This window comes from Taudactylus pleione, unplaced genomic scaffold, assembly GCF_031769625.1.
Source record: "Taudactylus pleione unplaced genomic scaffold, aTauple2 ptg000543l, whole genome shotgun sequence".
Taxonomy (NCBI): Eukaryota; Metazoa; Chordata; class Amphibia; order Anura; family Myobatrachidae; genus Taudactylus; species Taudactylus pleione.
Genome location: NW_028284945.1, coordinates 252,776 through 266,220, shown reverse-complemented (window position 1 = coordinate 266,220; position 13,445 = coordinate 252,776). Strand labels below are relative to the sequence as shown.

At 40.7% G+C, this 13,445-nt stretch overlaps 1 protein-coding gene across 5 annotated transcripts in view; it reads left to right on the top strand.

Moving 5' to 3' along the window:
• Positions 1-13,445, top strand: part of PDE4DIP (phosphodiesterase 4D interacting protein) — a 361,535-nt gene that overhangs the window by 186,563 nt on the left and 161,527 nt on the right. For all 5 annotated transcript variants that reach the window (XM_088451272.1, XM_088451273.1, XM_088451271.1 and 2 more), the window contains 6 exons: positions 2,781-2,900; positions 5,264-5,356; positions 5,824-6,027; positions 8,037-8,195; positions 10,455-10,568; positions 11,626-11,763. In XM_088451272.1, the coding sequence (XP_088307398.1) occupies positions 2,781-2,900; positions 5,264-5,356; positions 5,824-6,027; positions 8,037-8,195; positions 10,455-10,568; positions 11,626-11,763 (828 nt within the window). The remainder of the gene's footprint in view (positions 1-2,780; positions 2,901-5,263; positions 5,357-5,823; positions 6,028-8,036; positions 8,196-10,454; positions 10,569-11,625; positions 11,764-13,445) is intronic.

Here is a 13,445-nt window from a genome sequence, read left to right as displayed (position 1 = left end):
CCGGCCTTTGGCTACTTACAAACTGAGGTGCCTCTGGCTTGGGGGTGGGGTTATAGGGAGAGTGGACCCAGTGCATCCTGGGAGCTAAAAGCTTTAACTGCGTGGTGCCCGGATTTGGTTCCCAACCTATACCCCAAGGTCAACCCTGTGGACCCTATGGACTTCGTAGAAACAGAGATAACAAAGGTAAGTTCTTACCATATCTCTTGTTTTTATGTCCCCTCCTAGAGACACATTATTGACGGATTAAGAACCACCTTGTGCCATCCCCTAATAACATTAAGTAATATATACGTATGTATGCCTAAAATTAATTTTAACATCAGGATGTGATAGCATGTTGTTCGCTATCAAAGGGTGGACTGTCGAAGCTGGATTAGTGGCTGAGACGGAATCAGCGTAAAAATTAGCGTGCGCGACACCATCTTGCGAATGGCAGCTAGACTCCATTTTAGAAACAAGAATCTGCAAGACGCCATTTTGCGACCAGCGCCATTTTAAGTTACAACTCACAAGCTAAGTACAGATGGCAATGTTTTTGATAATCTACCAAAAACGACTAGAAATACAGCCCCTGAGAAAAGTAAATAGAATAGACAATACACCAGAATACTGTGAGTGTTTTACATACAAATTGGGAATCCCTGTATATAGACAAGTAAAGTTGTGGCAATTGTAATATAACCCAGACATTGATCTACACAATTGAATTTGTCTGAATCCTAAACAGGTTTTAGTCCAACACCCAGACAGAATGGCCCCCGGCTTCACAGCTGGGGGTAACACATTTGCATAGCAGTTTGAAACTGCAAGTAAGGAATGAGATATGTGTATGTATGTATATGTGTGTGTGTGTGTATATATATATATATATATATATATATTTATGTGCATATATATATATGTATATGTTAAGTCCATCATAGATACAACCTCATGCATAAACACCGCACATTACGCACAGTTGAGCTGCTAACATGACGCTCAGTAGCGAATGCACAATATTCTGCATGCGAACGCTGTTTATTAGCTGCATGCGTGCACATCTGCCCCAAATCAGATAAACCTAACTAGTGTCTTTTCCCATATCCCTAATACTTACATAATGCACACTTACACAAAAGGTTCCATAGCTATAAAGTAAAAGACCCAAGTTTTATTCGTTTATTACAAATGCTGTGAGATAAAGACTATTTTGGTATCTAAGGTTTAATACATGATAAGTAAGCCGTGTTTGATATTATACTGATCCGCACTTTATCCACAGCTTCCCGGTATCAACGGTGTGAAGATCGGAACATGCGTTCGCAACTTATGGACCGTAAAGCCATAAAGAACCAAAATGTATTTTTGTGCATGCAGGGGAAATAGAGGAGGCAACAAGCTGTTAGAGGCTGTTCTGTGTCCATTTGAACCAACTTGTTAAATGCCCTATAACAAATGCACCCGCACTGGGAACCAATGGGATCAGCAACAAACTCCTCTATTGTGTTGTCTATTTCTGGGGGGGTATAAATATGTGTGCTCTGACCCTGGGTTTCTAGTCTTCTTTCTGATTGCTGATTGACGGAGGTTATCTTGCTGATGCCGGGATCTGGTCCAGAGAGCTTGTGTATGTATAACTGTACTTGGGTCTGTAGAATTTCTTTGCGCTAAATTGTACTTAGATCATAGCGTGTAACTGACTGTACTTTTACTTGAATAATACTTTGTGCTTTGGAACCACAGGTTCAAGGTCTGGAGTCTTTATTTACTGTATGACTGCGTACGCAAAATAGCGTCATCCTTAGAGGTTTATAGGAAGGATATTAGAAGGTATAGGCAGGAGAGTATAGAGGTTAGAATCCAGAATCCTTAAGAGCATACAGCAAAAGTAACATTTTAGTGGTTTAATAGGAACATATAAATTGCACAGTTAAAGCGCAGACCGTAATCTAATCTGATCAAGAATCCAAAATGATTTGAAAATTATCATTAACTAATGGTCCCCAATCAACCTCACACATCTTGGGCAATATTGCAGTAATAGAATGTGGGCAGCTTGCAGTGTCCAGATGTGTAAAGCTGCCCAAAAAATGCCTATATAAATTAGCATCTGTAGTTGCATCTAAAACTTTCTCTGCCAAGTATTAAGGGCAAGTTAATCTATTATTACAGTAGACCAGGGGTTCCCAACCATGGTCCTCAAGGCACACTAACAGTCCAGGTTTTAGGGATAGCCATACTTGAGCACGAGTGACTTAATTAGCACCTCAGTTATTTTGATTTTGCCATCTGTGCGCAATCATGGATATAACTAAAACCAGGACGGTTAGTGTGCCTTGAGGACCAAGGTTGGGAATCATTGCAGTAGACAGTCTTCACTGATCTTCCTGGGAACCTCCATGGGCTACAAAAGAAAAGCTGTGAAGATGGTAATTGTATAGTGTGCTCCATGGCCGTACTCAATCTATGCATTTCATTCCTCATTTTACTCTTTGTTGTGCGTCAGAGAATTCTGTAGAACTAAGGTTGAGAACTCATGTATGCCAAAATATATTAAACTTTTTATCTCTTTCATAACCATTAACATTGATTACCTTGACTTTTAATGTATGTGGTTTCTTTATGGTGTTTGACTATTTAGGCATCAATACAACCTACTGTTAGTTTCACGAGTAATAAATATATTAATAATAATGTATCAATATCTTGATTAAATAATAGTAACAGTAGACTGTTAATCATAATTTTGGTGTCCCAGTATTTTTTACATATGTGCTATCTCTTTAACACACTAGACATTACAAGAAAGTCAGCACCAGCTAACAGCTAGGTTGAGCACTGCAGAAGAACTAACACACAATCAAGAATGCATAATGCAGAGTCTAAGGGAGACTCTTCAGAGCAGAGACCATGAGGTAAGTCCACCGTTAGAAGACATTAGTTTTTCTTTTGCACAACTTACACTATGCAACTTTTGAACCTCACACTGGTTAAAAATCTGCTTTAGAATTAAATACAGTCAGGTGCATAAATATTGGACATTGACAGAATTTTCATATTTTGGCCTCTATTCACCACCACAATGGCTTTGAAATGAAACAAACAAGATGTGCTTTAACTGCAGACTTTCAGATTTAATTTGAGGGTAATTACATCCAAATCAGGTGAACGGTGTAGGAATTACAACGGTTTCTATATGTGCCTCCCACTTTTTAAGGGGCCAAAAGTAATGGGACAAACTAAACAATCCTAAATCTAACTTTCACTTTTTAATACTTTGTTGCAAATTCTTTGCAGCCAATTACAGCCTGAAGTCTGGAACGCATAGACATCACCAGACGCTGGGTTTCATCCCTGGTGATGCTCTGCCAGGCCTCTACTGCAAATGTCTTCAGTTCCTGCTTGTTCTTGGGGCATTTTCCCTTCAGTTTTGTCTACATCAAGTGAAATGCATGCTCAATCGGATTCAGGTCAGGGGATTGACTTGGCCATTGCATAACATTCCACTTTTTAGCCTTAAAAAACTCTTTGGTTGCTTTTGCAGTATGCTTCGGGTCATTGTCCATCTGCACTGTGAAGTGCCATCCAATGAGTTCTGAAGCATTTGACTGAATATGAACATATAATATTGCCCGAAACACTTCAGAATTCATTCTGCTGCTTTTGTCAGAAGTCACATCATCAATAAATGCAAGGGAACCAGTTCCATTGGCAGCCATAAATGCCCACGCATTGAAACTACCACCACCATGCTTCACTGATAAGGTGGTATGTTTTGGATCATGAGCAGTTCCTTTCCTTCTCCATGCTCTTCTCTTCCCATCACTCTGGTACAAGTTGATTTTTGTCTCATCTGTCCATAGGATGTTGTTCCAGAACTGTAATGGCTTTTTTAATGTTGTTTGGCAAACTCTAATCTGGACTTCCTGTTTTTGTGGCTCACCAATGGTTTGCATCTTGTGGTGAGCCCTCTATATTCACTCTTGTGAAGTCCTCTCTTGATTGTTGACTTTGACACATATACACCTACCTCCTGGAGAGTGTTCTTGATTTGGCCAACTGTTGTGAAGGGGTTTTTCTTCACCAGGGAAATAATTCTTCTGTCATCCACCACAGTTGTTTTCCATGGTCTTCCGGGTCTTTTGGTGTTGCTGAGCTCTCCGGTGCGTTCTTTCTTTTTAAGAATGTTCCAAACAGTTGATTTGGCCACACCTAATGTTTTTGCTATCTCTCTGATGGGTTTGCTTTGATTTTTCAGCCTAATGATGGCTTGCTACACTGATAGTGACAGCTCTTTGGATCTCATATTGAGAGTCGACAGCAACTGATTCCAAATGCAAATGTCACACCTAGAAACAACTCCAGACCTTTTACCTGCTTAATTGATAATGAAATAACGAGGGAATAGCCCACACCTGTCCATGAAATAGCTTTTGAGTTGATAGTCCCATTACTTTTGGCCCCTTAAAAAGTGGGAGGCACATATAGATACCGTTGTAATTCCTACACCGTTCACCTGATTTGGATGTAATTACTCTCAAATTCAATCTGAAAGTCTGCAGTTAAAGCACATCTTGTTTGTTTCATTTCAAAGCCATTGTGGTGGTGAATAGAGGCCAAAATATAAAAATTCTGTCAATGTCCCAATATTTATGCACCTGACTGTACAACAGTAACAATTATTTAAAGTGGACTTCTTCACATTGTCTTAAATAAGAACCAGTTCTTCCTTTACAGCAGAGGTTCCAAAACTCAGGGCTCAAGGCATCCTAACAGTCCAGGTTTTAAGGATATCCATGCTTGATCACAGGTGACTTAATTAGTACCTCAGTCAATTTGATTTAACCACCTCTGCTCAACCATGGATATCTCTAAAACTTGAACTGTTGGGGAACCTTTGTTCTCCAGGAAACTGGTACATGGAATTCCCTTCGCTCCACCCCACCTCCTGTTTCCGGACTTGACTTTCCGTGCACCCAAGAGTGTTATTTTCAGGGTTTTTAACTTAAAATTAAGTGATTAGGATGAGGGCTTCACGTAGGATTTGGATGGCGACTAGGTAATACTGGGGCTTTCTTGGGGTGGGGTACTGAGGTACTGAACCCCTGATATTATAATTTTTTTTTATTGCAAATAAAGTAATCTATACATGAACTACTGATGGGTGATCACAACATGCAAATCTGAAGATAATTATCATACACTAAGTTATTTCTTTCTATTGACCTGTGTACTATTTCAGGATTTGTATGTGAATATCTTTCTCATCACTGTGTAGGGTTTGGAACTGTACCAAATAATAGATGATCACAGTAATTCCATTGCTAAACTGCAGGAAACGCTATTGAAAAGTCAAAGTGAGCATTTGCAGGTAAGTGTTAGAGATTAGATAGATAGATAGATAGATAGATAGATAGATACAATTTTAACTCTGAAAGTGTAAAAATGCATTTTTTTTCTGTCAAATTTAATGTATCTTTATCATTAAGGTTTATTTGAGAATGGACATTCAGTATAATTATTTTACTGAACCTAGCAGCAACATAAATAGACTGAAACATGCTTGTGCTTTTAAAAAGCAATGCAAGAGCATTTACTCACCTATAATGCCTTTCGGTGCTTGCATGTGATGCTGGCAATCAGTGAACATATAAAATGCATTGATCCTACTTGGAAACCTTGTATCCAGCAATAACTATGACAAAGTGGAACTGAAGGACTTTAATACCTGTTGATGGTACTTGGAGACAAGTAATTGGGTGATACATAGATAAGGAACTGTTCATAAGAGCTACATTTTAGACATTATGGGATATGTATAATATATTGTTTTGTTAGTCTTTTCAGGTATTGCCAACACAGTTGCAGTTGTTGGACCTACAGAACGCATTATTCTCTACCCAGATGGAACTGCAGAAAAAACAGATGGCACTGCGGCAGAAGGAGCGTCAGCTGACTGATGCTAAAAGATCTCAGAGGTTGCTTGAGGTTGACCTATTAGAAGGACAGCAACAGAAGGAAACCACGTGGAAGCATAACCAGGTAAATGCAGACTTAGGGGTATATTTACTTTAGATCTTTTTTTCAAGCCGGATTTTCCATGTATTACTATTGTACGCTTAACTCTTGCTCTCAAAGTCTCTGAGAATCTCATCGGCTTTGAAAAACTGATCTTTAGTAAATATACCTCTTAGAGTTGATTGACATTTGGCAGTCACTTGTATGGCTAAATTCTTGTAAACACTGAATATATACCCCGTCATTCACCCAAGTCTCTTTAGGTCACACTGGCTATTTAAGTAGGCGTGTCTTACAGGTATACTGCTAATGCCCTGAACAATGTGCACACGAGTCTGAATGGGTATGACAACATTGTTTTTCAATTGGCAAAGTACTGTACAGTAAATTATGTTCAAGCACTAACAAACACATACAAATGGGAAAAATATGTGTCTTGGAAATTGCACTAGGTACTGACTTTTTGCAAATGCCCACTGACTGGTTCTTTCTTTGTTCCTCGGACATAGATTATGGCAGTGGTTCCCAAACTGTGTGACGTGGCACCCTGGGGTGCCTCAGGTTGGTGGTCCAGTATGATAGGCAAAATGTATGACAGTGCTGGCTGCTGCCAATCATAAAATATGTGAACAAAAAGAAGCGCAGCCCTGTCACCCACCACATAACTGACCCAAGGAATACATATAAGCACAATTTACTTCATTTAATTACTGCTGAATTTCTCAATATGAAATTTTTGGGCCAGGGATGCCATGGAAAAAATGCTGATACTCTAAGGCCCCGTGATTAAAAAAAGTTTGGGAATCACTGGATTATGGTATTACAAACATGTTTAAGCGTTGTTTTTGTTTTCATAAACAAGACAGATAGTCATTTTCTGTTCTGTTGGCAAATATTTTTGTGGTTTAATTGATGCCTAATAGCGAATTCACTGGCTGCTCATAACATAAAAAGACAGAGGTGGGGCTACAAAGAGGCCTGTGAATTACGGACACAACTGGTCTGGTATTTGGCAGCCACCGGATACATCTCTCCATGTCCGAACAAAGATCTGCATCCCAACAGTCACATTTACCAACATTTGCTGGCCTGCATGACCAGCTTTTGTATGATTCACTGTATTTTCCCTATGTGAGAATCCACATTCCACCCCAGTTCTGCCTCTTTGCTTTTAAGAAATCATGCACCAGAATTACTACATTTATGTGGACGGTTTTTCAGAGCAGGAATTCACTCAAGGTGCGCACAGCACAGCAATTTTTGTGTCGACCATATGTGTGTCAACCTTTTGAACCTGTCGATCATTTGTGCCTGTCAACCTTTTGTCAGTTGACCTTTTGTACCTGTCAACTTTTTGAACCTGGCAACCTGTTGCCTGTCGACCATTTGGTGTCGACCATACATTGTCGACCTAATACCTGTCAATCTCTTATACCACACCCATAGGATACACCTGACTTGCTTTTCTGTGAAAGGTTTTGCCTTCTGTAATTAGCTGTAGTGTGCGCAATGTGTGCCTTCCCATGGAGAGCCAGGTCACCGGGGGTTAGGCGCTATGAATCATGTTTAACAGGTCCTGTAAGCAAAAAGCTGCACTTTGCTGAATTTTCCAGCGGGAGGCACTGTCACGTATTGATTCATCACAGTTCCACCCTGCCTATTAAACTGCATAAGTGGACGTTATGCAGGAGGGTTGTTTACACGGGATCCTGGGAAAGCTCTCGGAAGAATCAGAAGAGTAAGCAAATACAGTATGCATAAGAATCCTGGTTGTTTGCACTGTGAAATTGTTCTGCAGATCTTTGCCATTGGAGGGAGCATCCTCTAATTAATCTAAATATATGAAAGTAATATGTTGTTGTTGTATAAAGGGTCCTGACATGTAAATCGGGCTCTACTCAAATTTTTTTTACTATAAAACATCCTATAACATTATTTTGTTCCACATATATATTAGATATTTTTGTAACAAAAGGTTGTCTGCGATTCAGAGGCATGGTAATTATTAACCTGTATGATGTGTGTTTTGTCAGGAGCTACATGGATCATTACACAGTCTGCAGAGAGAACTGCACGAGAAAAATCAACACCTTAAGAAATTAGAAGAAGAGAAATGTACAAAGCTGCTGGCTCAGGAACACAGTATCCAGAGATTAAAGCAAGCAGTGTCCCAGAAAGAGCAAATGTTACAAGTGAGAAGATTAGAATATATGTGCACATGCATATTACAGCAAGTCACATTCCATTCATTCTGGAATTCCAAGTACAATGTAAATTTCATTATTAAATTAATGTAAATAAGGGGTCCACCAAAATCCTCTTTTACTATTAATGCACCATCTTCAAAGTGGCAGAGTGGCAGTGTTCCAGGGTCTTAATCTATTCACCTGTCATTTTAAATGCATGAGCATTATAATCACAGAATGTGATTCTTCTCCTGCCACTCATGTTCTAGGGCAGTCGCTCCCAAACTTTTTTGAACCACGGCGCCCTAGAGTATCAGCATTGTTTTCACAGCACCCTTAAGCCTAAAGTTTATTATTGAGAAATTCAGAAAAAAATGTAGTAAAGTAAATTGTGCTCCCCTGTCATCCTTAGGTTCAGTAATGTGATGGTGGACAGGTTTGTGCTTCTGTTTGTCCACATATTTATATTACATTGAACATAAATAATTGATGGACCACCAACCTCAGGTACCCCTGCAAGTGTCCCGAGGCACCCCAGGGTGGCGCGGTGCACAGTTTGGGAACCACTGTTCTAGGGGAAAGTTTTGCTGTGGGAAAAAGGGATGAGCATTTATTGAACAGTAGAGGCCCTTGGCATTAAACCAATAATTATATAGTATTTGAGGGCAGAGCCGGCCCTTACCAATTTGATGACCTAGGCACGATTTTGGCTGGTGCCCCATAGGACCACTGCTAGTTCTGCATCTGACACAGCACCCATTTCCAGGCACAGCACCCATCACCCAGCAGCACAGGTCACAGCAGCAGCCAGCAACACCCATCACCCCTCAACCATAGCATTTCTCATCCATGGAGCTGTAACTATAAATTTTGGTACCCTGTGCCAGCAACAGATTGGCATCCCCCTACTTTAAATAGGGACAGAGCGCTGAAGAGGCGTGGCCACACAATAGTACCCCCAATTCAAATTACACCATACTAGGGACAAAAGTCCAGGAATGATGATGTTCGTCCATGTAAGATGACGTTTAGCCTCTTTCTGAGTTCCGTTTTTTTTGGAGGGAAAAATCCGAACTCAACGTGAAAACTCGAACCTATCCGAGCCTGCACATCCCTACACCATACAGTATGCAATCTTATTCACATTACATTACAGGATAGTGTCCCTTTTTTCACATTACGTCACACAGTAGTGTCCCTTATTCACAGTATGTCAAAAATAGTACCCCTTCACCTTATACACATTATGCCTTACAGTAGTGCCCCTTATTCACATTACGTCATTCAGTAGTGTCCGTTATTCACAGTATGTCACACAAAAGTACCCCTTCACCTTATACACGTTATGCCTTACAGTAGTGCCCCTTATTCACGTTACGTCATTCAGTAGTGTCTGTTATTCACAGTACATCACACAATAGTGTCCCTTATTCACAGTACTTCACACAATAGTAGCCCTTTACCTTATACACGTTATGCCTTACAGTAGTGCCCCTTATTCACATTACATCACACAGTAGTATCCGTTATTCACATCACACCACATCGTATTGTTTCTTATTCACATTACATGACACAGTAGTACCCTTTTTACACATTATGCCACACAGTAGTGCACCTTGTACACATAATGCCACACAGTAGTAGCACCTCCTATACACGTAATGCCACACAGTAATGCCCCTTACACATTGTCACACATTAGTAATGCCCTTATACACATAGTGCTGCACAGTAATGCCCTTATACAAATTATGCCACACACAATTACACCCCAGCCTCCTACACAGCACTCACCCATGATCTCGTCACCTCAGCCTGTCTGGACTCTGCAGATATTGAAGCTGCCATGCTTGTGCTCCTCACTCTATGCTCAGCTCGGCACTGTGTATCTTCCTGCATACAGGCTCAGCCAGCCTGACTCCGCAAAGGCCCATGGGAGGAAGTGCTGCTGCGGCTGGGCATGTGCAGCCCTCCTGGAGCGGCCATTTTTGTTACTGCCCACTGCTCCCACTGTCTTTGCTCCCCGCTCCAGCTGCTGCCGGCTGTATGAGCTGCTGCCCGATCGGAACTGAGCTCACAGTAGCGCAGCCAGAGCAGAAACATCGTCTGCCTGTCCCGGTCCCGCCACTGCCCTCTGTCAAGTGAAGCCGGCCCTTGACTTGGAATGCTTACACCTATGCGTGAATGTCTCCTTTTAAACACTTATTGTCGCTATGCTCCAGAACATGTAATCAGTTTATGCTTTTCTCACTCTTCTCCTAGGAGTACATGGAAGTCTTACATTGTCAGGACAGCTTAGACAAAATCCAAGTCGGTAATGAGCACATATTGGAGAAACTGCGGCAGAGAATCAAAGAAAGAGACGCTGCCTTAGAGGTAAATAAATGATACACTTCAGAACATAACTGTGATTATATATTAAATCAGTTTCATATTGCATTCAAATAATTTAGGATTTACATAGAGAATAAGTTCACATCATGATTAATATAAAGAGATGTACAGACAAAATGCATTACGTTTTACTTATCTGCGCTTCATAGTTCTCTTGATTTGAACAGTTTTACCACTTTAACAGGTAGCCTATTGGTGGTTTGGGGAGAATTTACTAAGCATTAGATGGAGATAAAGTCAACGGAGATAAGACACCAGCTAATCAGCTCCTAACTGCCATGTCACAGTGTTTGAAAAATGACAGCTAGGAGCTGGTTGGCTGGCACCTTTTCTCCGTCGACTTTACCTCCATCTAATGCTTAGTAAATAGACCCCTAAATGTCAAGGCAATCACTGCAACTCGCAGTGTAGTATTCCATGCCTCCAGTTAGGTAGAAGTGAATAGAAGCCCTTTATTCGGCTCTGCTGAATAGCATTAAATGGATTGTTACCTCCTTCGCTGCTAACTTTCTAGATATATAAAGTTCAGTCAGGTTTCCATGTTTATGTAATGTGTCTATCCTGGGGGGGAGATGTGGACATTATGGAACTGAGGCAGAGCTGGGCATATCTTGTGTGCTCTCACATTGCGCAGGCTGTGGCCTCAAGCATACACACCTACAGTCATACGAAACCAGTGGCATCTCCATTTGTGGCTGAAGGGATGTTACTGGGTAGTAATGTGGTGCTTCAACATAGTTCAGTTAGTGCGTTATAAAGAAAATACGGGCTGTGCAATAATGCACCTATCTTTCACTCTGCACTGATAGTGCCCACAGAGGTGAGTATGACTCAACATACTGGCGAATATACTCCTTTATTTCCATCTATGCAATGTGGGAGTAAGTACAGCTGACTTCCATTAATCTCTGTCCCCAAAATGCCTGTGAACTGTTTGGCTTGCATATAACTAATGTAGAGTCACATATAAATACTATATAAATTGCACATTTCAATGAATTACTGAATCAGAATACTCACACCTGTTCCATAAAAACAGCGGGCTGTTGACGATAAATTCTGTGCTCTGGAAGAGAAAGAAAAGGAGATTCAGCAGCTAAAAATGGTTATCCGTGAGAGAGAGCATGACTTGGAGCGACTCAGTAACGTTCTTTCCGGGAATGAGGAGACAATAAATGTATGTTCTTTTTCAAAGCTTGTAATATACTCTTGGATGTGACATCAAATACTTTTCTGATGTTTATGCTGAAGCTAGAACACAATACACACCATGGTTTACATCAGGTAATCACAGGGAAGTTAAAATGATTTTCAAATCATTGTGGTTAATAGGCTGCATATAAAAGGCATTCCTGAGTGAAAAATAGATTGGGCAGCTCCGAGATATATAGGCTGTCAGTCTACCAATAATAAATGAGCTGCAGACATTAGGAAAGATTGGGCTATAAAATCTCAGACAAGTGCATATGATAAAGATAATTTGGGCTTTCTGTCACTTCCTGAAAACTGGCAGAAGTGCTCAAGAAAACCACCATTCATAAATTCTTATTTCATCTGTGACCCAACAGAAAATAATCCCGATCTGCAAATCAGATTGCTTTATATTCTGGTCTATGGAATGTGAAAATATGGAGGTGTTTATTTTATTCCATATTAGGTCCCAATTGGTGTTGGTGATTTCAGATATTCAGTTTGAATGCTAAAAGTTCTAGGTTCTGAGTTCTTTGCTTTATGACAACTTGTGCCCCATTTTAGTAGAATTAATGAAGGTGAGGATGACAATAAAAGTAACATAGAACTTGTATGGACAAAGCATGAAGACACCAGGTAAACTATTTACTCGCCGACATCTGTCACTCACTTGTACAGAGATCACACTGGTTCTTTTAAGCTCTACTGACTGTGTAAATATATTGTATTACCAGTATATTGGACCTGGCATATATGCTGGGTCACCTCGGACTGCCTCCCTCTCCGCCTTCCCCTAACCCACCTTCCCCTCAGCTCCATCCCACCCCCTCTCTCCATCAGCTGCATACTTAATCCTCCCTGGCTACGTTAGAATTTATCCCATCACTCGTTACGGTGGAAGCCATTGTATGGATGGCGCATGCCCTGGCTCCCGCTGTGCATGCATGTAGGAGATGGGACAGACTTTAGGAGATTATTAGAAAGACTTGTGTGTTTTTACTAACATTTGCCAGTATGGCGTTAGATTTGCCTTGGCTAGTGCCAGAGGCAGTTTAAGATAGGAGGCCTCCATGCGTGCCCCCTCCTCTCCGGCAGCGCAGTAGACTCAGGCCATGTTCCAGAGTCTACTGCGCAGGTCTCCGGGAACATTGCACCCGCTCTCCTCTCTTCAACTTCAGATCTTCTTTTTTATTCTCTAAACATCCACAATCAATAATGGGCCCCATTGGATGCCTATAGTTATGCCTTTGAGTACAGGATTCTTTCTTCCATGAAACTCAACCATTATTCAGACTTTATATCCTACCAAAGAGCATTCACAAGGCAATGGTTTTCGGATCTGCTTTCTGCAGTTCTAATGGTCATCTGCTTTCTGCAGTTCTAATGGTCCATCCATGTTGAGAGAGTGCAGGATGAAGGGCTGACCTTGGCTGGATAGATTGCCGCAGCTGTCCACCTGCGTTCACAAATGACAATCATCTTTTTTTTCATAAATACTACTGTCAAAACAAAATATTTTAAGTGGATGTGGCTTAACTTAATATCAGATATTGATGCCACAGTAGTAAATTAAACCTTAAAATATAAATAAGTTTAGGTTAACTTCAAACTCATTGAATTGCTTCCTGCAGCATTTGTTATCTCAATAGTTTGTTAGATTGCTTGGTA